The 27,888-nt window shown below is 40.3% G+C and overlaps 1 protein-coding gene across 3 annotated transcripts in view; it reads right to left on the reverse strand.

Annotated features, from left to right (window-relative positions):
- itpr3 (inositol 1,4,5-trisphosphate receptor, type 3) overlaps positions 1-27,888 on the reverse strand; it is a 310,863-nt gene that overhangs the window by 113,736 nt on the left and 169,239 nt on the right. For all 3 annotated transcript variants that reach the window (XM_073030432.1, XM_073030433.1, XM_073030431.1), the window contains exons 15-19: positions 27,266-27,424; positions 22,419-22,591; positions 20,169-20,288; positions 10,310-10,492; positions 968-1,219 (exon numbers count right to left, since the gene is read on the reverse strand). In XM_073030432.1, coding sequence (XP_072886533.1) covers positions 968-1,219; positions 10,310-10,492; positions 20,169-20,288; positions 22,419-22,591; positions 27,266-27,424 — 887 coding nt within the window. The remainder of the gene's footprint in view (positions 1-967; positions 1,220-10,309; positions 10,493-20,168; positions 20,289-22,418; positions 22,592-27,265; positions 27,425-27,888) is intronic.

Raw genomic sequence — 27,888 nt, forward strand, 5'->3', positions numbered from 1 at the left:
TCCAGTTCATTCTATTTTCTTTTAGAAGGCTCATCTAGAAGATTAAGATGCATGGGATCCACAGAGACTTGGCTGCTTCAGATCAGAATTGGCTGGCCCATAGAAAACACAGACGAGTTCCTGATGGGTCTTATTCTGGCTGGAGATCCATAACTAATGGTGTTCTGCAGGTATTCCTACTGGGACCTCTGCTGTTTGTGATCACTGCCTCCTAAGGGCTCCTTTATCTTAAGCTCCTTAATCTAATCTGGTTCGTTACACAGTGCTCAATCCAGAATTGCATTTCCCCTAGTGGGCTCAACTACAAGCTGCTCAGAAAAGCTACCTCGTAGGCATTCTACAATTTCCCTCTCTTCAAATTCAGCACCAACCTGATTTTCCCAATCAACCTGCATATTGAAATCCCCCATGACTATCATAACATTGCTCTTATTACATGCCTTTTTTATTTCCCATTGAAAAGTTTGTGCTGGAGGCAACCCACAAATATCACGATGCTTCCAGCACCAACATCACATGCCCAAACTTACAAACTCTAACCCATACATTTTTAACATGGGAGTGCCTGGAAAAGATCCATGAGGTCATGGGTAGAATATACAAATTCTCTACAGAAATAGCAGGAATTGAACCCCGATCTTCTGATTACTGGCGCTGTAAAGCGTTATGGTAACTGCTACGCTATTGTGCTACCTTTTTAAAAAAAAGACGAAGTGTTGGGTTACCTGGAATGCTTTGTCACGGATGATGCGGAGATAGAGGTGTTAACGGGGCTCTTAGCCAGCCACATGAACATACAGGGATGAGGGATATGGACCACAGCAGAAAGAATCATGTTAATGAGACACCATTAGCTTAATTAGAATGGCAGAGCATCATAGGTTATCAGACCTCTTCCTGCATTGTACTATACTCTGGTCTTATCTACTTGAACTAATTCTGGTGGAATAACAAAAAAAAGTCTTACTCTTTGATATTGATTGATGTTGGAATCTCAGTCCACAGCCGAGCTAATTTTACTGGCGTTACCAGCTCCTGAGGGTCCCTGATGACGTGCACATGTAACATTAGATTGCAAAATGAAGCCCGTATATCGTAAGGCAACAGTTCATCAGCCATGCACAGATATATCAGTTCCACACTCAGCTGCTTGGAAATTTCACCAATCGCCAAATACTGACGATCCAGACAAATCATTGCAAAGAGCTTCAGCTGATACCTGAAAAAGAAATGTTGTGATATATCAAACATATGATTTGAGGAATCTTCTAACAACCTCCTCCAGCATGTTGCAAAGTACTTGCACATTGTAACACAGGAGGTGTTGTAGCCCCGCAGGTGCAGACTGATTCCCAGCAAAATAACCCCATCTATTCTGTTTATTTCTCAACCCCTCCATCAATTCTCATTCAATATAGTTCGCCATTTTCCAACATTAAAGAGAATTTACAGGAACCATTTATCCTACCAACACCAACTTTGGAATGTGGGAGGACACTGAAGCACCTGGATGGAAGTCACACAGTCCCAGGGAGGACGTGCATACATAGAGATCACACAGGGCCAGAAATGAACCCTGGATTCTTGAGCACCTTCTTTTACTATCCGCTTCCATTTTCTCCACATCAGCCAATAGCCTCTCACTGTAAGACTGGCAAACATTATTCAGCTAGAGGGAGCTTTACATTCATAGGGTATGTCCACCAGAAAATTACTTGTGATTGTTCACAGAGAATCTGTACTCTTTACATAATTACAGTAACTCTTCTTTGTTGTAAACAGTGTCATTCTGCTTAAAGAAAGGAGAAGGAAATAATAGACAGAATACACTGTAGCTGCACTGGAAATACGTCAGAGATGGGAAACTTACAAAGAAGCATTGTATTTGAGTAATAGAGTTAAGAGCTCTATGCCCCAAAGTCCAAAGGAGAATACTCACTGCTATAATTTTAGAAACATGCCAATAATATTGTTCACATCAAGATTAATATGTGACATGTGGCCAAGTGGTTAAGGCGTTGGAGTAGCGATCTGAAGGTCATGAGTTCAAGCCCCAGTTGTGTCCTTGAGCAAGGCACTTAACCACATATTGCTCAGTCCACACACCTGAAAATGGGTACCAGCAAAATGCTGGCATCCTATCCGGATGTGGGGGGGGTGGGGGGGGGGGGGAGACTCGTACTCTCAGTCACTTCACTCCATGGACACCGGCATAAGCACAGGCCTGATGAGCCTATAAGGCTCGGGACAGACTTTAACTTTAACAAGATTCATATGTCAATATGTCTGTTCTAGGTGACTGAGTCATGAGCATTGGCCATGTCACTGGCATTAATTCCTCTTCTCCGAAACTGTGAATGGATTAATTTACATCCATCTCATATGCATGATGGCACCTTTGTCAGTGCAGAAGAGTTCTCATATGAATAAAATAAAGGCAATTAGGTGCTAAAATATGAAGTAGTTTATATCTGAATTTTAATTGCAGACAGAGTAACTATGGCAAAGACCACGTTGCCTTTAAGGCTAGATCCAGAAGCAATGGCAAATTACACATGAAGAGAAAGGGAATAAATATTTTAATAAGAATAGACAGTTTGAAGAGAAAGCAGGAGTAGTTCTGGATTGCAGTCACAAATAATTGACACAGATATGATGAGAAATTTGGTTCCCCGTGTGCTATAAATATAGTTCTACTGGTCGCAGTGCACAAGTTACAGATCAAGGCCATAAGTTCAAACTTTTGTAGTAAAATGTGAAAAGGAATTCAATAAACACTCTTGGAAGCTACTGCATTAAAAGGAAGATCAGCTAATGCATCTTAGGGAAGGAAACCTTTTTCTACATTATATTGTATTTTTTATTCTACTGTGAATGACTGCAAGGAAATGAGTCCCAAGGTAATAATATGGTGACATAAATTTATGTTGAACTTCGAACATATAGTAGATGACAGGGGTATAGGGGCTATGATGCTGATGTGGGTCAAAGGGAGGAGACAGAATAGCAAATCAGCATGGACTAGATGGGCCGAAGGGCTTATTTCTGTGCTGTAGTTCTTTATGCTTCTACATTGGTCTACAAGAGTTTTTGGTTGTCAAAATATGTTGATAAGTAAGAACATCTAAAATATCTTTACAATTATATTTGACTACCAATAAATTCTGTATTGACCACGTTACTGAAATCCTGACAAGACCTAAACTATAGCTGGATCTAGTAATTTTATTGTGAAACTAAACTGCAACAACACTGCATCTACCACTAAAAGGTGTTGCTGGATCAATGCAAACAAAGATAATTCTAATTTTTCAAGAAAGAAATCATATTTTCCCATAACATATTACTACCAACTACCACTCTATAACAACAAGTACTGCCACGAAAGTCCATTCTAGGGCTAAATAAATATAATGAGACTTGATCTGGACATCAGAACAACTTCCTAAAAAGCAACATTTAGCTTAAAGCTCTGGAAGCTTCTCTGGTGCTGCATTATTTGAGTCATGAAGTAACAAGTTTTGTGCCTCTTTCCTGACTTCCAAAACAAACTGGGATTACAAACATCAAAATCCAACAATTTGGTGTCATCAGCAAAAACTGTTGTGAAGATTTAAAGACTTGGAAGAATCATAGCCAAAGTTGAACATTTTTGGCACCTAAACTAAACAGGAGGTAACAGCTTCATTTCTAATTCCAAATTGTCTGGGAGAAACTTTAGATTTGACTTCAATACATCATAAGATAAAAGTAGGAGTGAGGAACTACTACATTGCTATTTTGAAAAAATACAAACCTGCAAAATTTAAATACGCATGCTCATTGAGTGCTAATTGAATACACAAGTTGATGGAGCACTAATTAAATATGTGCAAGTGGTGGAGACACGTAGAAGCCAGTGGAGTATGAAAAATTAAATACATACAAACTGTGGAGCATGATACTGTCCCTGCAAACCAATGGAGTACGTGAGAAAATTTTGGGTAGCAGAACAACTTATTAAAATTTCAGTTGCAATCTATTGATATTTCGGGATCACAAAAATAATCAAAGTAATAAAAAAGTATATGCAAATAGGGATCAAAACTAAATGATGGCTAAAGTCAGGAGACCCACTACGAGCTCTTGCAGGAATAAAATATCTCTGTTTGATAAGATTAATGATAAAAAATCCAGATGAAAAATACCAACAATGTTAAGCTTACTAAGAAAGCATGTGATAAGATCCAGAGGTTGCCTGAGGGAAATCAAAACTTGGAACGTGTGAGTTAAAGATAAAAACACATGGTCAGTTGGTTTGATAAAAACACGTGGTCGGTTTGTTCAAGTGTGGGAGTGAATGAAAAAGTTAATGGGCAAGTAAAGAGTTTTATTAATCAATTGGGAAAGGAACACGAATAAACTTGGGATAAACTACAAATACAGTAGGCATAGGCCAAACGAGTGAAAGAACAACATGATAATCAAATTTAAGTGTTGTGTATGGAGCTTCGAAGCAGACTGAGTCAATTTCACCAAGTCAAGTAGAGAACTCAAGTGGGTATTTCTGCCAGACCAGTGGGCATTCCTACCAGTGATTCTGCTAGTGACGCTTCCAGTGACATGACCTCTTTATGATGGCTTCTTGATGATTGAGAGAAGAATCCAAATGGCTCCTGGTACCTATGTGCAACAGGAAGAACTAAAAGCTCTGACTCAAGCCTGTAAGCCAGGGGTGTCAAACTCATTTTAGGTCACGGGCCGGATTGAGCAAAATGCAGCTTCATGCGGGCCAGATCAGTCGGACGCGTGCGAACGCAGCTTTCGTTGCCTCCGTTTTTTCAGCCTGCTCTCATGTGTCTCAGTCTCTGCTATAACTACAAAGTGTTTCACTTTACAAATCCCGTTTCTTATGAAGAAGACTGCCGAGCAAGACTGCCGAATAAACACTAAAAACCCTGAAAACCTGGTACCTGAATAAACTCAGCATTAGCCATATCATACGCCATAGGCACTTCGATTACTGGGGCCAGCTTTAATAGTAATTAGATATTATCTCGCGGGCCAAAGATAATTCCACCGCGGGCCGGATTTGTCCCGCGGGCCTTGAGTTTGACATATATGCTGTAAGCTGACCAAAGGAAGATCTGCTATTATCTACACTGATTCTTGATATGCTTTTAGAGTTATTCATGATTTTGAAAACTTATGGAAACAAAGAGAATTTCTTCCAATCAAGAACGGTCAACTAGGACAAGAATTCATGCATGTTGCACAACTGCCTCCAAAGTGACTGCAATGGAAAGCTGTGGAAATGCATTCGCAGGTAAAATTGTAAAAAGGGCAGCATGGGAAGGGGTAAAAGAAATACCAAGAACATATCCAGTGAACTTCACAACTGGAATTAAGAAAATTAAGTTGGAATCTGTATCACAGTCAAACATACAAGATATTCGAGAGATGTAAGTCAATGCTTCTGGTTCTGGATGGAGAATGGTGAGAAGTTATACAGTGATGGTGTATGGTGATATGGCAATAATCATAAACTGGTAGTTCCAACTACATTGATTCCTTATCTGGCACAGCAGATACCTTCTCTCGGACACAACGGAATGCCAAAAAATGATTGTCAGGTTCTTCCAATGGTGGTGAAATCTAAAGTTCAGGGCACAAGCTCAACAAACGTTTGAAAGATACTACGAACAGATGAATGGAGCTATCAAGTAATGACTAAGTATCAGGAGGAAGATGTTCCATAGCCTACTGCTCTTCTAGTGGTCTTATCTAGCATCAGAATAAACCCAAACCCAAACAAGAAAACTAAACTACGTCCATTTGAGGTGGTATAAGGGTGTCCTGTGTCACCACAGGACCTTCAATCTCAGAGAGGCTGATATACACATTATGGCAGACAGTCTAGTGAACGATTGTGTGAAATTAACTCAAGCTGTACAATCTGCTTTTCAACAGGTTTATGCCTCTTGGAGTGATTCAACAGGAGGATACACTCTGATTCCAGATGAGTGGGCCCCAATTAAGAAACCACATAAGGAACCATTGGGAGCTGGATGGGAAGGTCCTAATCAACTGGTATTAATTACCAACTCAGCAGTGGAAGTAGAAGGTAAAAGTAAGTGACATGTGCCAGCCACTGCAAGCGAGCTACCGCAGTACCTGTCGAGGACAACAAGCACTGCGGTTAATGTGCTAGTAACCACTGACACAGTGCCCATTCTGCTGGGCTACAGTGAGCAAATCACTAACCAGCCAGAAGACATCAAGCAAGTCCACAACTACGGGACATCATGAAATTTATTCTAATATTATTATTTGTTGTTATATATTTGCCAAATATTGGTTATATATTTCGGGTAGATGGAGCTTGTCAGCCTGGGAAGGCAGTCCATCTAAGAGAGGGAAAACTCTGATTTCAAACCTCTGCTGCCTTGCGGCCATACCCACTCATGGAAAGGGCTTTGGGAGTAAATCCTGAGGACAAATCTGGAGCTGGCGTCCCTAAGGCAGTCTGATGTTGCCTTCAACCTCGTTCTGGCAACTCCTGCGACGACACCGGTGCCAAGCTGTAACTGCCCTTGTCCTTCCCTTGGACAACATCAGTGTCGTGGACAGGGGAGACTCACTGCTTGGGCAACTGCCAGTCTTCCATACAACCTTGCCCAGGCCTGCGCCCTGGAGAGGGCACAGATCCATGGTCTCACGAGACTAACGGATGCCACACACACATAATTTCCAGTATTTCCTACTCACAATGTGCCAATTGAGATGACTCATAATGCATGCTTGAGAGAAATTTGTTGATACTGTTAACGCCTCTAACTGTCAGGTATGTCAATATACAGTATACCACACACTTCAAAATATCCGCATTCCTGCAGATCCAGAAAAAGTGTATGCTTTCTTTATTAAACATTTTAGCAATGGCAATGTTGACATTATGATTTATTAATCCCAAGGGAGACATAAATATATGATGATTCCTCCCCCCCACATGCATACTGTCTTAAACTAGATCATTTAAATAAATATAATCAACATGATTGAGAGTATCATATCATATCGAACCTATTCATGTCTTATCCTGAGATATCTCTATATCTAATATTCATGACAAAGCTGTTGTATCTTTTCATAAGTTACCATCTACCTTTTACTTGAGTTCAGAACGTACCATTCCAGTAGGGCATAGGTTATGCAATTACACTTTACATTATTCTAAATGGGGCAATGTCTCGGGAACTTTCATTGACAATATCTATCAGAAAAATATTGCAATTCAACAAGGCTCCTGTTGAGCAGAAATGGAACCTACACCTCTCTTGCAATTGGTATCTTGAATTTAGGGTACCTGTAGGCCTTTCCTGCCACACGATATGCACAGACCTTACATTTACCTCCCAAGTCTAGAAGCAGATGAAACATTTCAGAAGATGATTTTGCATCAACTTTTCCCCCATTTTACAGTGTTAAAAAGAATATATGAAAGATTAAAAGTGTTGCTGCAGCTTTAGAAAGGGTAAGCAATGACCCTATGAAGCCTTGGGGCAGGTAGGAATGGTTCTTCAAAATTGTATGGCAATAGATTTTCTCTTACCAGTTAAGGGGAGAACATATACAGTTATTGTTAATGAGTTTTGTACTTATATATCTGATAAGTTTGGCTAATCATATTCATAATGCAGCAGATAAAATACATTATCTGATGGATGGGATTTCCTTGATTAGATTAATTTAAGTCTTGGAAGTTGGGGCTACGCAATATGACGAGCCATAATATTTATTCCGATATGCCTTATCATAATCTAATATTTTTACTTGTTGAAGTGCAATCATTAATAGAATAGTTCAAAATTCTGCAAGTGTGCCAACGAATCTGCCTAACCATAATATCATCCTATGAATACTTCCCATAACTTAGCTAGTCTCAGATTATTTTATAGCTATTGTAGATACAAGTTTTTCTGCATCCAAATTTTCAGATGTAATGATTCTAAATGTGTGATTTAGAATCAATGGAGAGGGAAAATTGTTGGATTAGATGGTTTATTATTATTTTCTTTGCAGTTTTATAATTAATTGCCTGCTAATATTTTTATAACCACTTATATACTGTACATGAAACTGTTTAGTATGTTTCCTTGTGGCCACACTGATGTAGTTTCTCAGTGTGCCTCTAGTGGTTGCATTTGTAATGATTCTGGAAAGCTCTGGAAGCTTCTCTGGTGCTGCATGATTTGAATAGTGGCTATCTAATCAGTTGACTCTGATCTGTGGATTTGAATAGAATGTTCTTTATGCACAGGGTATAAAAAGAGCTGACCACAAAATTTTGCCATCTGTTTGCTTATCTCTCCATTCTGCTTCAAGCCTCTTCTCCTGTCACTGTCTATTTTTCAATTATCTTTGTTGTACTAATGCTTAATAAAATGATTATGAAATGTTTTGTGCCTCTTTCCTGACTTACAAAAAAACCTTGGATTAAAAACATTAGGATCCAACATCTTCCAAGAGTACTGGAAGTATTAATTATTCAGTTTTACATAATGCTCTTTATGGATGCAGGGAGGTATCAGCATTTGAACAGACCCAGTCTGATAAGGAGTCAGTGTGGATTCGTACATGGAAAGTTATGCTCGCCAAAACTTTCAGAATAGTTGAAGAGGTAACCAAAAGGGTAGATGTGGATAGGGGAGTGGATGTTGTCTATTTGGACTTTAGCAAGGCCTTCAATGAGGTCCTCTACAAAAGGCTTTTCTGGAAAGTCGGGTCCCACGGAATCTAAGGGAATTTATTTAGGTGGAGTCAAAACTAGCTTAGAGTAGAGTGGTGATTGAAAACATGAGAAAATCTGCAGATGCTGGAAATCCAAAGCAACACACACAAAATGCTGGAGGAACTCAGCAGGCCAGGAAGAATTTATGGGAAAGAGTAAACAGTCGAAGTTTCAGTCTGAGACACTTCATCGGGACTGAAAACTGAAAAGGAAGGGGAAGAGGCCTGGCCTGCTAAGTTCCTCCAGCATTTTGTGTGTGTTGCAGTGAATGGGGATTGAAGGTTGTTTCTCAGAAGGAAGGTCAGTGACTACTGGTGTGCTGCTTGGGTTACTATTGAGATCCTTGTTATGTGTTACTTAAAGAAATGGCTTGGGTGCAAATTCATAAGGCTGCATTGGGAAATTTGTGGATAACATGAAATTAGGAAGTACTTGATTAGTTAGCAAGGTAGGCAGAGAACTTACAAACGGATTTCAATGCATGTAAGTGTAGGTGATGCATTTTACAAAGTCAAACTGCAGTCAGACTTCGAGCTCTGCAGTAGTGCAATGGTTAGCATGACACTATTACTTCTTGGGCATTGGAGTTCAGAGTTCAAATCCAGCGTCCTCTGAAAGGAAGTTTGTACATCCTTCCCATGAACATGTGGTTTCCTCCAGTGCTCTGGATTCTTCCCACAATCCAAAGACATACTCGTTCATAGATTAATTGCTCACTATAAATTGTCTTGTGATTAGGATAGGGTTAAATTGGTGGGTTGCCAGGTGGCGCAGGACGGTGAACCAGAAGGGCCTGTATCTCTAAAATTTAAATAAAATAATATTTTACTTTGAAAGATAAGGGATAGGGAGTGTGTTAGAACAGAGGGGCCTAGCAGTACAAGCATATAGGTGCGTCACAGCTAGCCGGAGGTTATCTGCTATTGGAAAGATGTGGTTAAATTGGAAAGAGTGCAGAGCAGACCTATGAGGATGCTGCCAGCACTAGTGAGCCTGAGTTATAGGAGAGATTAGGCAGGTTACATCTTCATTTCATTCCACTGCTGAATAAGGGATGATCTTTCGCAAGTGCTTAAACTTACCAAAAGCATAGATACAGTGGATGAAGGCAGACTTTTCCCCAGGCTAAAGGAGTCAAAACCCTGAGGTACAAGGTTAGAGTGAGAAAGGAAAAATTTAAAACACAAGTGCGAGACAGCTTTTTCCCCACAGAGGGTGGTGAGTGTATCGAAGGAGCTGCCAGAGGAAGTGGTTGAGGCAGGTATAACAGTACAATTTAAGCATCACTTGGATGGGTACATGGAGGGGCAGGGTTCAGAATGGCATAAGCTGAACACAGGAAGTTGGTACTGTCTGGGTAGGCACCGTGGTTGCCATGGCCTGGTTAGGTCTAAGGGTGCTGCAGTGCTCCGTGTCTCTATAAAGTACTGTTCTGAAATATAATGACAACAAAGAAAACAATTGATCTATACCAGGCAATTAGATTGATCTACACTAGTCAGTAATACCCCTTCTATCAATAAGCTGTTTGCTCATTACCTGTAGTAAGTCAAGACATTTTGATCATGAACATTGCCATTTCTTGCCTCTTGAGCAAGCATCCTGATGCTCTTCTCCTGAACTTCATTAGTTTTGTCTGTCCAGATTAGCCAAACTTCATCTTCAAACTCCTCCATGGTCATGTATTCTGAAGGTGTTGCCATCTCCTTCATTGGCCTCAGCCTACAAAGAAAAGGATGCAACGGAGATTTGAACTTTGCCACTCTTTACGATGCACAGTGAAAAATAAAAGGAGCAAATGACAGTTCCTGCTGTTATGCAAGGAAACACGGCAGCCAGGTGCACAAACCGTCAATGAGCGTTTGTTCAGATTAAAAGCAAAATACTGCTGACGCTGGGTAACAAAGACAGAAATTACTGGAAACTATCAGAAAGTCAGGCAGCATCTGTGAGAAAAAACACGATTAACATTTCAAATAAACAGATGAACATGTGTTATTCAAGGCAGGAGCATTAATCAGGATTTCAAAACTGAACAGCGACATGAAATATTTTATATCCACTTGAGAAGGTAGCTGAGCCCTCAGTTTAACGTGTTATCTGTTAGTTGATCTTATTTGGAAATAGGACCAGGAATTAATCCCCATGAACAACATGACAACCACTTCATTTTTATGTGTGACTCAATGAGATATGGTGAGACACAATTCATTTTTGATTTCATGCAACAATGAAATTGTCCCATCAGATACTTGTGGCCTGCTCTTTTTAAGGCTTCATCTGTAGTTCTATACAGTGTTGCTTCAACTTTTACAAATATATTATCACTGTGTGTTACAAATATATTATCACTGTGTTGAAGGATGCTTTAATCAAAGCCCTTGACCAGGCTGTGTGCTTCCACTTACAGACGGGTTACCAACAATATGAAATATTATTTGGAATACTAGAGCATCTCTATATTGATTAGAATTGGGCTTGTTTCTGAGCTGTATAAATCAAAGGCTCTCCATTCATTGTGTCACATTTGTAGAAGCACTGTAGCTGCTGCCTCACAGCTTCAGTGACCCAGTTTGATCCTCATCCCTGTGGAGTTTGCACTTTCTTCCTATCATTGCATGAGATACCATTTCTTCTCACATCCCAATTGGCTAATGTAAATAATACTCAGTGTACAGCCAAATAGTAAAATCAAAAGGGGTGTTGATGGAAATGTGCAAATAAAATGTCTTTAGCTTAACGGAGTGCTCAATGGTCAGCACGGACTTGATGGGTGAACGGGCCTGACTCCTTAGTCTGTGATTATATGAACTGATATCCGTTGCAGAGGTTGAGATATATTGTTCAAAAGTTGCGACAAGCTGAGGTAATGGAGATATAAAAATGACTGCAAGCAATGACATGTGCTTCACTTGAGACTGACTAAACAGCACTTCAGAACAGCATGTTTCAAGCAATTATTCTCTATTACTTTACAAATCCTTAGAGCAGAGTCAAGTCATTTTGATATATTTAAAGCTAAGTACTTAATTAGTAAGGTTGTCAAAGTTAAAGGGTGAGGGCAAGAGAATGGGGTTAAGAGTGGGAAAAAAATCAGCCATGATCAAGTGATGAGAGCAGACCGGAAGGGCCGAAGGACCTAATTTTGCTCCTATGTCTTGACTTATGGTCTAAACAAGTGCCATTAAACACAGGATTTCAAACTACTCTTTCACAGATGTGAACACTTCACTCTAGCCCTGAAACTGAAACTATTTAGCTTAAACTACAAAAAAACTTCACCAGAAAGTGCACCAATTTTCCACACTAGGGTTTCTAGAACTACACATCTAAAGTTCCAAGTGGAAAAATATTGAATTAAAACGGGGAGCACAGAAGACTGCATTTAATCAATCCTTTTTCAATTCCTCAGATTGCTTGCATCTCGGTTCCAACTGCAAGGTTTCTTTAGCCGCTAACTCTAGTGTCCGCACGGCTGTGTGTGTTGATTCTCCTTGATGTTCCACTTCTCAGTGATCACTACACCCAAGTGATCCATCACTGGTTTTCTCATTCTCCTAATCTGTAAGCATTGTGTAATATTATCAAAGAAGCTGTGTACAATTAGGGTCTAACAGCTTTGGACTCCACCTCTATACAGACGCTCCCAATGGAATGGCTGTTCCAAGCAGCTGCTGAATCAACAACATTACGCAAATGAATCAGAACTTGTCCTGACATCAGAGTGGCAAGACTGGAGGCAATTTCAATTGCTGTCATTAAAACCTCATTACCTTCATTTTATCTAAGCTTCTCACTTAAAAGCACATTCTCAGTGTTCTTCCCAAACCAAACTTCATATTAATTGATGCACCATCAATAACTCTCGGAGACACGAGTCAAGATAGGCTTTTATTAGCTGGAAGAAAGCACCGTCAGCAGCAAGAGACCACCACACAGCATCCTGGAGACTGAGGGAGGAGCACTGCCTCCAATCGCCTTTATACCGGGGTCTGTGGGAGGAGCCACAGGAGCAGTCAGCGGGGGGGGGCGTGTCCAGACAGGTATATGTAGTTCACCACATTAATGTCTACCACATCTGTGCACTTACTGGAACAACCCATACCTCCAAGGTTGCTTATACACTTTTAAAAGTACTTAATTGACATCAACTGAAATTTTCAAAGCATAATCGCCAAGTATAGGAAAACACACCAGCCAATTTGCTCACAAACTCCCACGAGTGATGTCACAACAATTATGGAGATGTCAGTAGATGTCCAGGTAACTGAGTGCATCATTACTCTAGTGGAGACATACAGTCGACCCTCCTTATCCGCGAGTTCCGCATGTGCGAATTCAACCAACTGCGAATCGCGAAAGGAAGTACTCTTCTAGCACTTGTTGTTCGAGCATGTACAGACTTCTTTTTCCTTGTCATTATCCCCTAAACAAGGCAGTACAACAACTATTTTACATAGCATTTACATTGTATTAGGTATTATAAGTAATGTAGAGATGATTTAAAGTATACGGGAGGATGTGTGTGGGTTATCGTGGATCGGGATCAAAAAAAATCGGAAGTTCTCTTACTAAGTAAGTCAGAACAGGTACATCCGGTATTATTCACTGTCAGTCAGTCAAACATTTGTTTTAGTATATAGTATATATTTTAACTTCCTATGCATATAAAATGCTTAAGAACGTTTGTTTCAGTGCCGGGCTCAGGAACGGAAGTGACAGATTGCTCCCGAGTGTGCTCTCCACCGTGCCGGGTTGATGTGGAGGATCAAAAACCCAAAACCCCAAAACCCAATAATTAAACCACTGCGTTGCTTAGTAATAATTGTAGCTTTCATCGGGGCAGAGCCTTTCTCTCTTTATCCTTTACAATTTTTCCGATCGTTGACCGAGTTGAGAAAGCCTAACGCTTTTCCAGTGACCGATGGCGTTTCACCACTTTCCAATCGCTTTATTATTTCCACTTTATTCTCAATCGTTATTGTGATCATTTTTGTGAACAGAAACACTGCAGATTCAGAGCTCCACCGCCAGGTCCTAATGTCCACCGCACTGAGACAGGTTGAATAAGGGACTTGAGCATCCGCGAATCTTGGTATCCGCGAGGGGTCCCGGAACCAATCCCTCGTGGATAAGGAGGGCCGACTGTAATTGCTCCTCATGGCCCTACATAAGAACTTTAGTTTTGCTGGGCAATGCTGGCCTAGATACACAGGATAGTTGAACTGTTGGGTTGCCTCTGAATATGGCCATGGATCTCCTCAATATATAGGATTACAATTCTTCAGCTCCTGACAGACCTGGATGCGCCATCACCCAAGGAAGATGTCCCATAGATACCATTAATGAGTAGATCATTTCCCACTACCACTTCAGTTCAGCAGGCAAAAATTTTATCTCTTAAAGAGTCTCAAGCCATTCTCACAAAACAATGCAGGGTTTTTACGGACATTTATCTATTTACTTGCAGATCACTAGTAGTTGGGTTTCCTCCAAACAACTAATTTCAAAACTTTAGCCTTTGTTTATAAATTCTTCACTCCACCCTATCATTTTGATGTCTTAAAGCCCTTACACCAACTCATAAACCGTAAACCACTCCCTTTCTAATATTTGTGCATATTCATCCCTGGGTCCAACTTTTAAGCATTGTTCTTACCTCTGTAAAACTCCGTAAAAATGCCTTTGGTATGACTTTACATTCCTCATTTTCAAATAGCTACTGCATATTATATTCAGTGGTTTTGTAAATCTTTCATTTCACGTGTTACCAGGCGGTGCCCTTTCCCTAAATTTCTCATTCTGTTATTTATTTTGCAGCATTTTCTATACTACAAATGTGAAGCAAGTGTGAGGTATTATTAAATTAATAGTCTTTGATCTTAACCACATCATTTGGCGTGGAGAAGGGGATCGTGATTGTGTTGCCATTCATTTTTTGTGTGGGGGGGTGAGTTTGCTGTTTCTCTTTGAACTTACTTCCATGGCTTTTCATTGTTTCGTGGCTGTCTGGAGAAGAAGGATCTCAGAGTGCTTTGATAATAAATGAACCTGTGAAACACACACAAAATGCTGGAGGATCTCAGCAGGCCAGGCAGCATCAATGCAAAGAAAGTTGAGATTTTGGGCCAAGACCCTTCTGCAAGGCTCTTGTGATTTGTTTCCAGCATCTTCAGATTTCTCTTGTAAATGAACCTTTGAACCCTTTTTTTAAGAAAATATACAAAACTCTCACTGTTCTACACTTCTGGGCCAAGTGTAATGAGACGATAAAGAATAGCTAGCTGGAATGCTCTATTTTACCACAGCAACAGGATATTTCTCAGTGTATTATGAACTACCAAAGCAAGAACAGTAGGAACAATTAGGATATTGATCAGACGCAGTCAAAGTGAAGATTGAAACAAGCACAAGGGACTGAATAGCAGGCTCCCTAATAAATACTCACTTCATTCCCTGTTACTTCAGTTGGCATTTCTAAACTCTGGAGAGATTATTGGCATTGTCCATTGTTTATTCCATTAGCCAAAAGTGGCATTCCATATTGAATTGCTTATGAAATAATGTAAAGCTCTGGATTAAATAATATATTCACATTGCTTTGTCTCAGTTTTCTGTGGAGATTCCCAACTAAGGAATGAATGTGCAACTGCAGTACCAAGATTTTTACAGAACTTCATTATATGTGATAACAATAAATCAATTCAGCAATTTACCAGTTTCTAATTCAGTTAAAGCAAATGCATAACATTTTCCCTGCTGTGACAGTATTGATTTCACACATACTATCTCTGGAATAGTGATTACTACTCTAAACTTCACTTGTATGCATACTGCGATCTTTAATAACAGAAGATCACCTCTACCTCCTTTAGATTCTAATACTTCTGGAAAGACTTCAGACAAGATCTCACAGCCAATGATGAACACAAGTTCAAACTTACCTTCCCCAGATGCATCAATGTTATTGCTGCCTGAAAATTGAGGCCTTGTGTAGTGTGTCACACCCTCAAACAATTTAGGAAAACATTTAACAGCTGTCTGAGCTTTATCTCCCTTCTCAAACAGTAACATTGTTAGCATTCTGGGTGGCTCTGAAAATAATACAAAGTACTTTGAACTTTGAACTGATTTGGGTGGCTCTGAACGTGACTAATGATCATAAATATTTGAAAATTCTTACAAATCAGTGAAACAATTAAGGATATATTTTTTAAAAAATTTTGGAAAACTTAAAAAACTTTCAACTGTTAACAATATGTAAGCCCATTCTATTTGATTAAAAAATTTAACTAAACTTGCACTTATCCGGGTCCTGCATAGTTATTTCTCTCTAGTCAAATGAATGAGTTTGCTCTTCTTTCACCTGATCTAACCCGGCACAGCTTCAGTAGATAGACTTCCCAACATAATTGCAGGACAACTGCAGCACTTACACACTTCCTTGCCAGAGATCCCCGAGAAGTATAACCTCAGAATGTGCTCGACAAACTTCCGGAGAAATTTGGGATCACTCTCTTCAAACATGCACCTTAAAACTACTTGCAGTTGATGGAATTAACAGCATTTCCCAACGAGATTTCCCAATTATGATTCTGCTTATTGATATTACTCTTACTTCCGAGATCAGTAATTCTACTGCTTTCTTTATTTCAAAAAGGGACAAAAAGCAAGACATATTGTATCCATCACCAAACAGCTGCAATTACACTATGCATACGTATTGAAATGTTTAAAATACAACACGCTTAAGAAGATCGCTAAAGCCCCACAATTCAAAGTAATGAAGAATACTTTGAATGCTGAACAATGGGCAAATTATGAGAGCTGCTTATTTTGATCATGTTCTTTTATAAGAGTGCCAGTCCAGATGCACAAAACCTATGTACTTAATTCAGGCTCTGGATTATCTTTGCAGTAAGCATAAAATGCTGGAGGAACTCAGCAAGCCAGGTTGCATCTATGGAAAACAGTAAACAGTTGATGTTTCAGGCCGAGACATCAGTCTTGATGAAGGGTCTCATTCTCTCATAGAGTAATTGCAGCTGTTTGGTGATGGATACAATATGTCTTGCTTTTTGTCCCTTTTTTAAATAAAGAAAGCAGTAGAATTACTGATCTCGGAAGTAAGAGTAATATCAATAAGCAGAATCATAATTGGGAAATCTCGTTGGGAAATGCTGTTAATTCCATCAACTGCAATTAGGTTTAAGGTGCACGTTTGAAGAGAGTGATCCCAAATTTCTCCGGAAATTTGTCGAGCACATTCTGACGTTATACTTCTCGGGGATCTCTGGCCCGCTGAGTTCCTCCAGCATTTTGTGTGTGTTGCTTGGATTTCCAGCATCTGCAGATTATCTTGTGTCTGGATTATCTTTTTTTTATCTGTCTGAAGATCATCTTCCTGCAAATAATCTCACCCGATCAATCACTATAAGATCCTGCCTAATGGTTCCAAAACTTTCTCTGCTCCAGTTCAAGAACTCTTCCTGTGAACCAGTCATATCTATTTAGAAACTAACAGAATTATCATCAAAGTGCTCAGTTACAGACACTTCCACCACTTACCCTGGCTCATCCCTGGGAGAAGATTCAGTATTGCACTGGCTTCTGTTGTCCCTTTTATATATTGATAAAGTAAGGTTTCTTGGGCACAGCCATTTACACAATAGCTGTCTCTGTTAATATTAAAGTTCCCACTAACAATCCTCTGATAATCTCTGATTATGTTTGTAGCTATCTGCAATTTTTCCACATACCTTCTACAAATTTAATTGACTAATGTCATGGGGAATGGAGTGCAAAGTACAACACAATTGGAGTGACCATCCCATCTTATTTCCAAGTTCTACCCATCTGGTCTCACTGAGTGGTCCCCCAAGAATATCCTCTCCAATGACAGCCTTCCTTCATCAAGAAGGCAGCTTCCCTCCTCTCTTCCTTGCACCTCTGTCTCTTATTCATCGAAATGGCATAACTCTATCACTATAATAAAATAAAGATAGAAGTTCTGAATAAAATAAATGGGTAATGCGCACAGAGCTGATATTGTTTTAAAAGAGCATCACCAAATTGATTAACAAAATCCTATCTATGAACCTGTTAGGAAATATTCAGGAGTTAGGAAACCATGAATAACAGATATTAGTTAAAATAAGAACGGTCTTCAATAGATAAAACTGGTTCATAATTCAATTTTAACTGATACTTCAAGGCCGTCAAAGCAAATCATTGTGCGTGGGACATTCTGCTTTGTAAACATTGAAACTACACATGGAAGACAACAGATGACTTTGTGATACTTCAGGATGAAGTTAGGGAAGGCATGAAGTGAAATTTCTCACATTGGCACATTGATAGAGAGAGATATTCAACTATATAATGCACAGTTCACGACATGACTGTTTGTCATTTAATATTCTGGCTAATTGCATACTCAGGGAGCTATCCTTCAACATTGTAAGAGATGAGGCATAATTTGTAAGTTTGTGATCAGAAACTATTGGACTAGGCACCAGTATTTGACTATTCCAAGGGTTCTGCTAGTTAGGAAGTATAAATATGTAATTCTACAAAGTTATCTGTCTATGCTGAAAATGTTAAAGTAAGTACCGTAGATTCCGGATTTTAAGCCGCTACTTTTTTCCCACATTTTGAACAGCTTTGAACTTTGCGGCCAATAATCCAGAGCGGCTAATACATTATTTTTTTCATGCCGCCTCGTAAACATTTTGCCTCGTAACAGTAGACCAATAAAATTGATGAGTAGTTCACAGAGGTCCAATGAAATTGTACGATAAATCAAGCGCACTTTCACAATTAAATTATTGTAAATCAGTCATTTGTACTCACCCTCATCAACATGGAAAACACTCGAAGCATTGTGCTACCTACCCTACTTAGTTTAAACTATATTTGTTTTCTGTACTACATCGCGGGATGCTATGACGTCACACCCGGTTTCGCGGCGTCTTGTGGGAAAATGCCGTTTGCGATGAAATGGAAAGGAGGGGGGAGCGGATTACGCGAGCGGCTTTGGATCCGAGCGAAATCTGCTTTTAAATGCCGTTTGCGATGAAACGGAAAGGAGGGGGGAGCGGATTACGCGAGCGGCTTTGGATCCGAGCGAAATCTGCTTTTAAATGCCGTTTGCGATGAAACGGAAAGGAGGGGGGGAGCGGATTACGCGAGCGGCTTTGGATCTGAGCGAACTCTGCTTTTAAGTTAAAGGTATCAATAACTTTTCCTGGTAGGCTGCAGTATATATATTTTTTACCAGTCGTTAGGAGATATTGGAATGTTGTTCAGTAAAGAAGTATACGCAACGTATATTTAAAAGTAGCCGCGTACGGGCACGGTTCGAAAAAAAGCATTTGCAATATGTATTTGTTTTTGTTACCATATGGATTTAATTAAAAGTTAAAAAAATCCTCACGTGTAATATCTTTCTGTGTAAATATCTCATATTACAACGTGGGACACCTGCGGCCGAAAATCCGGTGCGGCCTAAAATCCGGTGCGGCCTTTACATTTAAAAAAATGATTTTATTTCTAAAATTAGTGCCAGCGGCTTAAAATCAGGTGCGCTCTGTAGTCCGGAATCTACGGTAATCAGAGTGATTGGAAGTGTAGATAATCATTGACTATATTGTCTTTAGGTTGAAATAGATTAAAACATTTTGTCAGGAGAGGGGAAATAGAATACCTCTCCACAAAATCTACATGCTGAATAAAGACTTTTTATGTCACTCAGCTACAGTTTCCATCTGGCCCAGTTCAGCAGTCACAGTAAACCAATCCAATTGTCGAATAAACGCTTCTCGGGCTTTCAACCTGGTACGGGTATCGATTATGACAGACGTTTCGATGACAAGTTCTGCTATCTTCATCAACCAGGAAAGCACTAGATCCTTTCTCACTATCCAAATGTCTGTTAAATGTTGAAACTGTGCCCTCCCCTACCACTTCATTCCTCATACCCACCATACTGTGCGAACAACCTTCCATTCAGTGGCCATCCACCTTAGCTATGCCCATCGTAACTTTATAAATCTGTAAGATCACCTTTCAGCCTCTTTCACTCCAGGGAGAACAATCCCAACCTACCTAGTGTCTCCTAACTCAAGCTCTCCAGTCCCAGCAACATCCTGGTTAATGCTTTCTGTATTTTCTCTAGCTTCCCACATCCTGCTTTCCCTGCTGAGTTCCTCCAGCTTTTTGTGCATGTTGCTCCGTTGTAACATTAGACAAATTCCTCATTGCCCATCGGCCCAGCCATTTTGGTGTCATTCACAAATTAAATAAGATTACGTACCAAAAAAAAGCAGAATTAATTAACATCATCAACATTACCCTACAAAAGTATTAATTCATATTTAGGAAAATATCATTAACTTACTCAGTTTTAATGAGAATGTCTTCATTCATGGGATCCAGCACACATTTGCAGATTAGCTCTTGGGTTACTGGAATGGCAACGTGATTTGACACACAGAGATCGGACAAATAATCTAGAAATCTATCGAAAAAGTACAATTAGGGAACACTGATAAAAAAGTTTATTTCATTTATCCCTTCATGCTATTGGTCTTTTTACTTTAACCCACAAAACATTCATTTCAAAAGAAAGCAAAGGTGCTTTCACAAAACTGTGAAAGATGCTCTAGTCTAGTGGCATATAACTTAATATATTTAGTAATGTCTTTTAGAAAAGGGAATCTGATATTCTAACCTTGTCTGGCCGACATATATCTGAAATTCCACCAATATCATTGACTAAAAACACCAAACGAAGAGTTACTAGACCCTCAAAGAGAAAACTATGCAACCTAGGTGTGCCATCCTGGGAATCTGGAAGATTAGGGAGTAGTTTGATCAACCTTTTCAAGATATTAAAAGGAATTTGAAAGTTCTCTCTGTTCACACTATTTCCATTGATTAAGGAGTCTAGAAATAGAGTTGCACTCAACAGATTGCATCCAAGCCTTTAGGAAGAAAAGTTGGAAATATGACTATATGCAAAGGTAGCTCATAATTGGAATACTATTTCAAAAGTGACAATGTTAGATTAATGGTCAATTTTAACCTGTGGTTGATAAGTATTTATTAATAGAATCTACAATGAATACGGTTCAAAGATCAGCCATGATCTCATTAAATGACGAACGAATAATTCTGCATACATCAAGCAAGATGCTTTGAAATGAAACAGTAAATTTGAACATTGCGTCTTTGCACAGGGATTTCAAAAAGACTGAATTTTACATGACTTTATCTCATCATGAGAAAAATGATCTTTAGTATTATTTTACATTCCTTCCCTTTCAGATTTAATGGGAAGTAATCACAGAAACATATGCTTCTTCTATTTACAATATCATACATTGTAATTTTCCAATAGCAAAAAATGAATAAGTGTTTAGCTATTTATCATCACAATAAGACTTCAACAATCTACTGGATTACTAGATTTGTCCAACTATTGGATGTTTGAATAACTTCAAACACTTTAAATATATTTCTTTTAAGGATATTACACAATATTATAACAAATACTAAATAAACAGGTTAACTACCAGAATTTGATGAGTGGGTAAGGAATATAAGAACTGAGGCCCCAGTGGGTGGGAAGGGAGTGAGCCAAATATTACTGAGTGAACCAGATGTCAAACCATCTGGATTTCTGATTGTTGAAAAATTGATTATTGCTATTTTAATGTCCTGCCACTTGTTTTGGCCAGACTGAAGAAAAGCATTCTTAATTTTCACAGGATATGGCCATTACTGCCACGGTCACATTTGATTATGTCTTGCACATCAGTGACCTATGAAGAGTTGACACACAGTGCTGGATGTCTGAAGTTACCAGACGAACTAAAAATGGTAAATGATCTTCCTTGGAGGACAATATTGCGATTTGTTCATATTGGATTTCAGAACCAAAACAGGGAATGAGGTTAAATCAATAGAAACATAAGAAATAAATGCAAATTAATTCACGCTGCTAGTTTTATGAGTGAGTACCAAGTTCAAAGTACAGCCATCTCGTAAAGCAAAAAGCGCATTTAATTATTATGGAGCATAGTAAATTTTATACATAACTATCAACTTGGATCCATAACATCTTGAAAGCTGGAATGAAACTCCTATCATAGCTATTTCACCTCATTTTTATTTGATGACCTTGATTGATGAAAGACTTCTGAGTGAAGCAATGGAGAACTTCCCTATCTTTGAGCAGTGTCACAGGACGTTTTATATTCATCTGACAGGCAAGTAACCTACTTCTTCACAATACAACCCAATCCCTGGAGTCTAATGGACATTCTCTCTGTAGAAGTTTCTATGAAGTTTGTCTTGGAATTTTTGACAAAAATGAACAGAAACTACACAGTGGCTGGGTTGAATGAGCTGGCCTGAAAAATGAATGAGGATCACCCTACCTGGATAGGTTCTATCAGCAAATGATGAGATTCACTGACATAATGAAGTGGGGCTGTTTTAAAAACATCTCACACCTGCCATAGTGTTAAGGGAGAGGATTCCACTGTTTGGAATCAGGCCAAGACTGATCTGCGAACTTTCGCATTGTGCCTATTGATGGAAAGAGCTCAAGCTCAAGTAGATGGACACAAAGAAAAGATCTTACCTAGGTTCTCTGTTCTTCCTCACTAGTGTGACAAAGGTTTCAATCTCGGTCTTTGTGATATGTTGCTCCAAAAGCTTTCTGTTATTGTGGAGAAGAGCTGTGATTGTGTCTTCAGCCAAGATGTCATAACCAATCTGAGACTGCATTACTCCAAATTGTTTGGCTATGTGTTCCTAGGACAATAACAACAGGAAAATATCACTCCAAACCATTTCTCACCTCAACTCCTCTTACTATAATTTCCTCCCTCATCAAGACAACATTCCAGAAGAGCCAAATGGCTCATAAAATCATTGACTTAAGTGTTCTTTCAGAGGGAGGTTTTATGAATGATCACTTCTGACACAGCACTATTTGTGACGAGCAGGAACTCGGGCATGAAGGCTGGCACGCCTCAGACAATATCACAAGTCGTGCCAAAGTAGTAGGCAGAAGGGAATCACAAAGCACTTTCATTTCTAACCCTGAACGCTGGGAGCTGGAGACGGCAGAAGAATGTGAAGGCAATCCTTGTGTCTCAGTCAACTGAAAAGACTCTTGTACCTGTGGAATCCGCACTTAAGGCTGCAAAAGAAAAGTCTTACTGCTGACAACAAGTGTTCCTATGTTCGAGCAGCAGGTTCATGAACGAAAGAAAAGTCCCGCAGACCTGTCCCTCTGAGGAAACCTTTTATCCTGTTGGCTAAGAGATTCACAAGATACCTTCAAAATGAAATATTTCAAAAGCACTGAGTATTGTTGGTGGTTTTTCAGTATTCCATCTTACGGGATGAAATGGACTTCTGATTCTCCTATCTTGTAAATAGTGGGTTAATCTTGTTAATTATGGCTAGAGTAAGACGTAAAACTGCATCCACGCGCAGGGGTCCGCAAGGGCTATGAGGATGATGGAGTGCCTCTTGACCATTGCTGGTACCCCCGGGTTTCCCTTGGGCAAGGACTAGCACCTGTTAGCCTCCCTCACCAGGGTTACGGTGAAGACACTGGCAGCAGGGTGTTAGACAATAGACAATAGACAATAGGTGCTGAAGTAGACCATTCGGCCCTTCGAGCCTGCACCGCCATTTTGAGATCATGGCTGATCAATTCCTATCAATACCCAGTTCCTGCCTTGTCCCCATATCCCTTGATTCCCCTATCCATAAGATACCTATCTAGCTCCTTCTTGAAAGCATCCAGAGAATTGGCCTTTAGGAAGTTGGATGACTGCACTGGTGGAGGAACTCAGCAAGTCAATGGAAATCATGTCAACTGCGCAAGTGGAAGCATGCCATGATGGCATCAACGGCTGGGCAATTTGGTCAGTGAGTGACCACTGCGCTGTGAGGATGTGGGGGACCACTCACAGAATCCTCTTTCCTTCAAGACAACCACTTTCACTGTATGACAGGACCAATGAATAGCAAAAACCATTCCGTGGGTAGTGGGACCTGCAGGTAACAATGCTACTGGGGAAGAGGCTGACAGCACTTCAAGTTCCTCTGGTCATAATGACGACACTGGGGGAAATCCTCCTCCAGGAACCCCAGAATCTGACACAACCAGTGCTGGAACGAAGACCCTCAGACTTAACAAACATTATAATAATACTGGCACTTGGAATGTTCGCACTCTAAGAAGCACAGGGAAACTTCACCTCCTCATCGATGAAATCGGCTGCGATATCATTGGAACAACAGAGATCAGATGGTCTGACAGAGGTCATTTTACAACAAAGAACAGCTATATAATGAAATACTCCGAATCTGAAAAAGGAAGCAGGTGTTGCGTTCATCTTGAAGCGAGAAATAGCTAAAGCAGTACTAGGCTACAACCTATTGAACGAACGACTAATGTCCATCCATATACAATGCAAGCCTTTCCCAATCACACTCATTGTCAACCACTCAACAACTAGTGAGGCAGAGAAGGAAGAGCTTGAGGGACACTGCACCAAGTTGCAAGGCCTCGTTGATGATACTCCGAAAACTGATGTTGTGCTCATTCTGGGTGATTTCAATGCAAAAGCAGGTCAACATCTCTGAATAAGGAAGTCATGGGAAACAACGGTTTAGGAACACCAAATGAACGGGGGACACGACTAGCTGTGTTCTGTCAAGAAAACCACCTCTGTATAACGAACACAATATTTGATCAACACCCTCGGGGCAAATGCACATGGACAGCTCCTGATGGTAAAATCAGGAACCAGATTGATTTTATCCTCATCAACAAAAGATGGAAATCAAATATTCTGAAATGCAGGACATATCCGAGAGCTGACTGTGATACTGATCATCAACTGCTGTTGGCCAAGATGAAGCTCCGGGTTAAGTATGTAAAACAAGCAAAACCGCCAGTCAGATACAATCTCTCAGACATACCAGACTCTCTCAGCATAGAGGTTTGCAACAGCTTTGAAGCACTGCTGAACTTACAAGAAGAGGTCGAACCAGAAGACCTTTATGGAACGCAACAAGAGATGCATTGACAACAGCAGCAGAGAAACACATTCCAAAGCGACACAAGCACAAAGGCACAGAATGAATCACAAATGAAAAAACTGTATGCAGCAGAAAAGAAGAGATTGGTGAAAGGTCAGAAAGGAACAAGTAAGGAATATAAGGAGCTGAAGTGTGAAGTATAATGACGCTGCAGGATTGACAAAGAGGCATACCTACAACGCCTCTGCTCCAACATGGAAAATGAGGCCAACAAAGGCAACAGCAAGATAGTTGATGCTGCAGTAGAAGAACTTACCGGCACCTTCACACCAAGAATTGGTGCAATCAAAAATGACGAAGATGCAGATGTGAGGGAAACTGGCTCGAAGCACACCAAGAAACTCTATAAAAATCACGAGAATGAAAACCATGACAAAGCCATTGACTGGACAACACTGGAACATGAACTCGAACCACTACTGTCAGAAGTAGAAACAGCAATCGAGAAGATTAAAAAGAATAAAGCACCTGGTCCAGACAACATACCAGCAGAACTACTGAAAGCAACAAGCACCTCAATGGCCCACGTCTTGCACCGCATTGTCTGCACCATCTAGAAGACTGGCAAATGGCCAACAGACTGGTGCTAATCTGTCTCCATTCCAATTCCCAAGAAAGGGGACTTCCTGCAGTTCAGTAATTACAGAACAATCGCATTGATATCACATGCCAGCAAAGTTCTACTCAATCATCTCTGAGAGACTAAAGAACTACGTAGATAGAGAAATTGCACTTGACCAGGCTGGCTTCACGAGCGGCCAAGGCACCAGGGACCAGCTCTTCAAGATGCACCTAGTAATGGAGAAAATGAGAGAGGTCAATACCCCCCCGTACATCTGCTTCATAGACTACTCAAAGGCGTTTGACTGTGCCCAATGCACCAAACTGTGGATTCAACTGGGCGTAGCACCACACCTAGTGGCTCCTCTAGAAACACTGTATGCTGTGCAATCCTCCAGCCTTCGGACCACATCTGGCAAGACCGAATCATTCTGCAATGGGAAAGGAGTCCGCCAAGGCTGCATCCTTTCTCCACACCTTTTTAGCATCTACACTGAGATGATCATGAGACTGGCAACTCCAGACAACACTGGCATTAAAATAGGAGGAAGAACCATCAGTAGTTTGAGATACGCAGATGACACAGCCCTGCTAGCCACAACAGATGAAGACCTACAAGCACTACTCAATAATGTTCCAAAAGTTTCTGCTGAATTTGGATTGCTGAATTTGAATGGCAAAAAGGTCAAAGTTATAGTGTTAAGCAAAACTGCAATTCAAGCTGACGTCTACGTCAGGAATGACAAGATCAAACAAGTAACCTTGACAAGATCGAACAAGTAACCTTGGTGCAGAACTAAATGACACAAACGATTGCAGCAAGGAAATAAGGCGAAGGCTAGCAAAGGCACGCACAAGCACTACCAAACTCTGGAACATCTGGAAAGATAGACCTGTGAGTAATGACACCAAGATACGCCTCCTCAAGAGTCTCGTCTGGCCAGTAACCCAATATGGCTGTGAAACATGGACCCTAAAAGCAGCTGATGAAAAGAAGCTGACAGCTTTTGAGATGTGGACATACAGACAGATCCTCAGGGTATCGTACATTGAAAGGAGATCCAACAATTTCGTCCTAGAAATGACTGGCACAAAACCAATATTCTGGAAACTGTTATTCAAAGAAAACTTTGCTATTCTGGACACATTTCAAGAACTGATGACACACTGGAATGCACTGTGCTTGAAGGCAAAGTAGAAGGAAGTTGCTCCCGAGGCAGACAGAGGACAACCTGGATCGAAAACATCAAGAAGTGGACCAGCCTCACCGCCAGAGATGCAAGAGGTTTGACTGCTGACAGATCGCAGTGTAAGTAAGTGGTCGCCGAGGCACTGGCAGCGTATGGCGCATGATGATGATGATGATGATGATGATGTAAATAGTGAAACTACAGCTCATGGCATCTTTAAGTCCTGTGTTTTTATTTTTGTGTATTAGAGTAATTAGTGTTACTTTGCTTAGTCAAACCACCTCCCATTGCTTCCTTTGTAAATTACCATTTGCGTTCCCGTATGAAAATATCTCCCTGGCATATCTATGAGAAAGCTGATTAAACCAGAGGGCCTCGTGACAATGACAATGGACACCAGCTCTGTGGATGCACCAGATATCATCACAAAGCAGCTTATGCTGCCTTTTGCCTTCACCTCTCTTTCCAGAAAATGTGATTAATTCTTCACCGAAGCCTTGAGTTCGCTTTATACTTTTGCATCACTAATGGTCAAATACAGAAATTGATTCCCATTTAAGCTCATGCTTCGGATTTGGGCCTGAACTAATGACGGAGACTCAATGTGCCATACCTGGTTTTTCCTGTAGTCATCCTGTGAGTGCCGGAGCACTCTGTAACAGAGACGGAACATGTATTGATACGGTGCATTCTTCTGATCAGCCAGCTCCTCCAGCCTTAACATCGGCCCTTCCCCTTTATCTTGAAAAGGAACTTTCAGGATTCCAAATATCTGCAATGCAAACAAATGCTGGATGATCAAACACGAGGAAATCTGCAGATGCTGGAAATTCAAACAACAACACACACAAAATGCTGGTAGAACACAGCAGGCCAGGCAGCATCTATAGGGAGAAGCGCTGTCAACGTTTTGGGCCGAGACCCTTCGTCAGGACTAACTGAAAGGAAAGATAGTAAGAGATTTGAAATGGCAGAGGGGTCTAAGACTAGATGCCATAGGTTTTGCAAAGAACAGTAAAAGGTTTTGAAGGGATCCCAAAAAAAAATTATTTCAGCCAGAGGATGGTTGCAATATTTAGTTATTTAATTAGATACAGCGTGGGACAGGCCTGTTGGATTCTGGCGTTTTTGCCCAAAGGTTCTTTTAGAAGTCAGGAAAGAGGCATAAAAATCATTGCTTCACACAATGTTATATTAAGACTTCACAGAACAGAGGGAAGTTGAACAGACAGTGAT

This window comes from Hemitrygon akajei, chromosome 27, assembly GCF_048418815.1.
Source record: "Hemitrygon akajei chromosome 27, sHemAka1.3, whole genome shotgun sequence".
NCBI lineage: Eukaryota > Metazoa > Chordata > Chondrichthyes > Myliobatiformes > Dasyatidae > Hemitrygon > Hemitrygon akajei.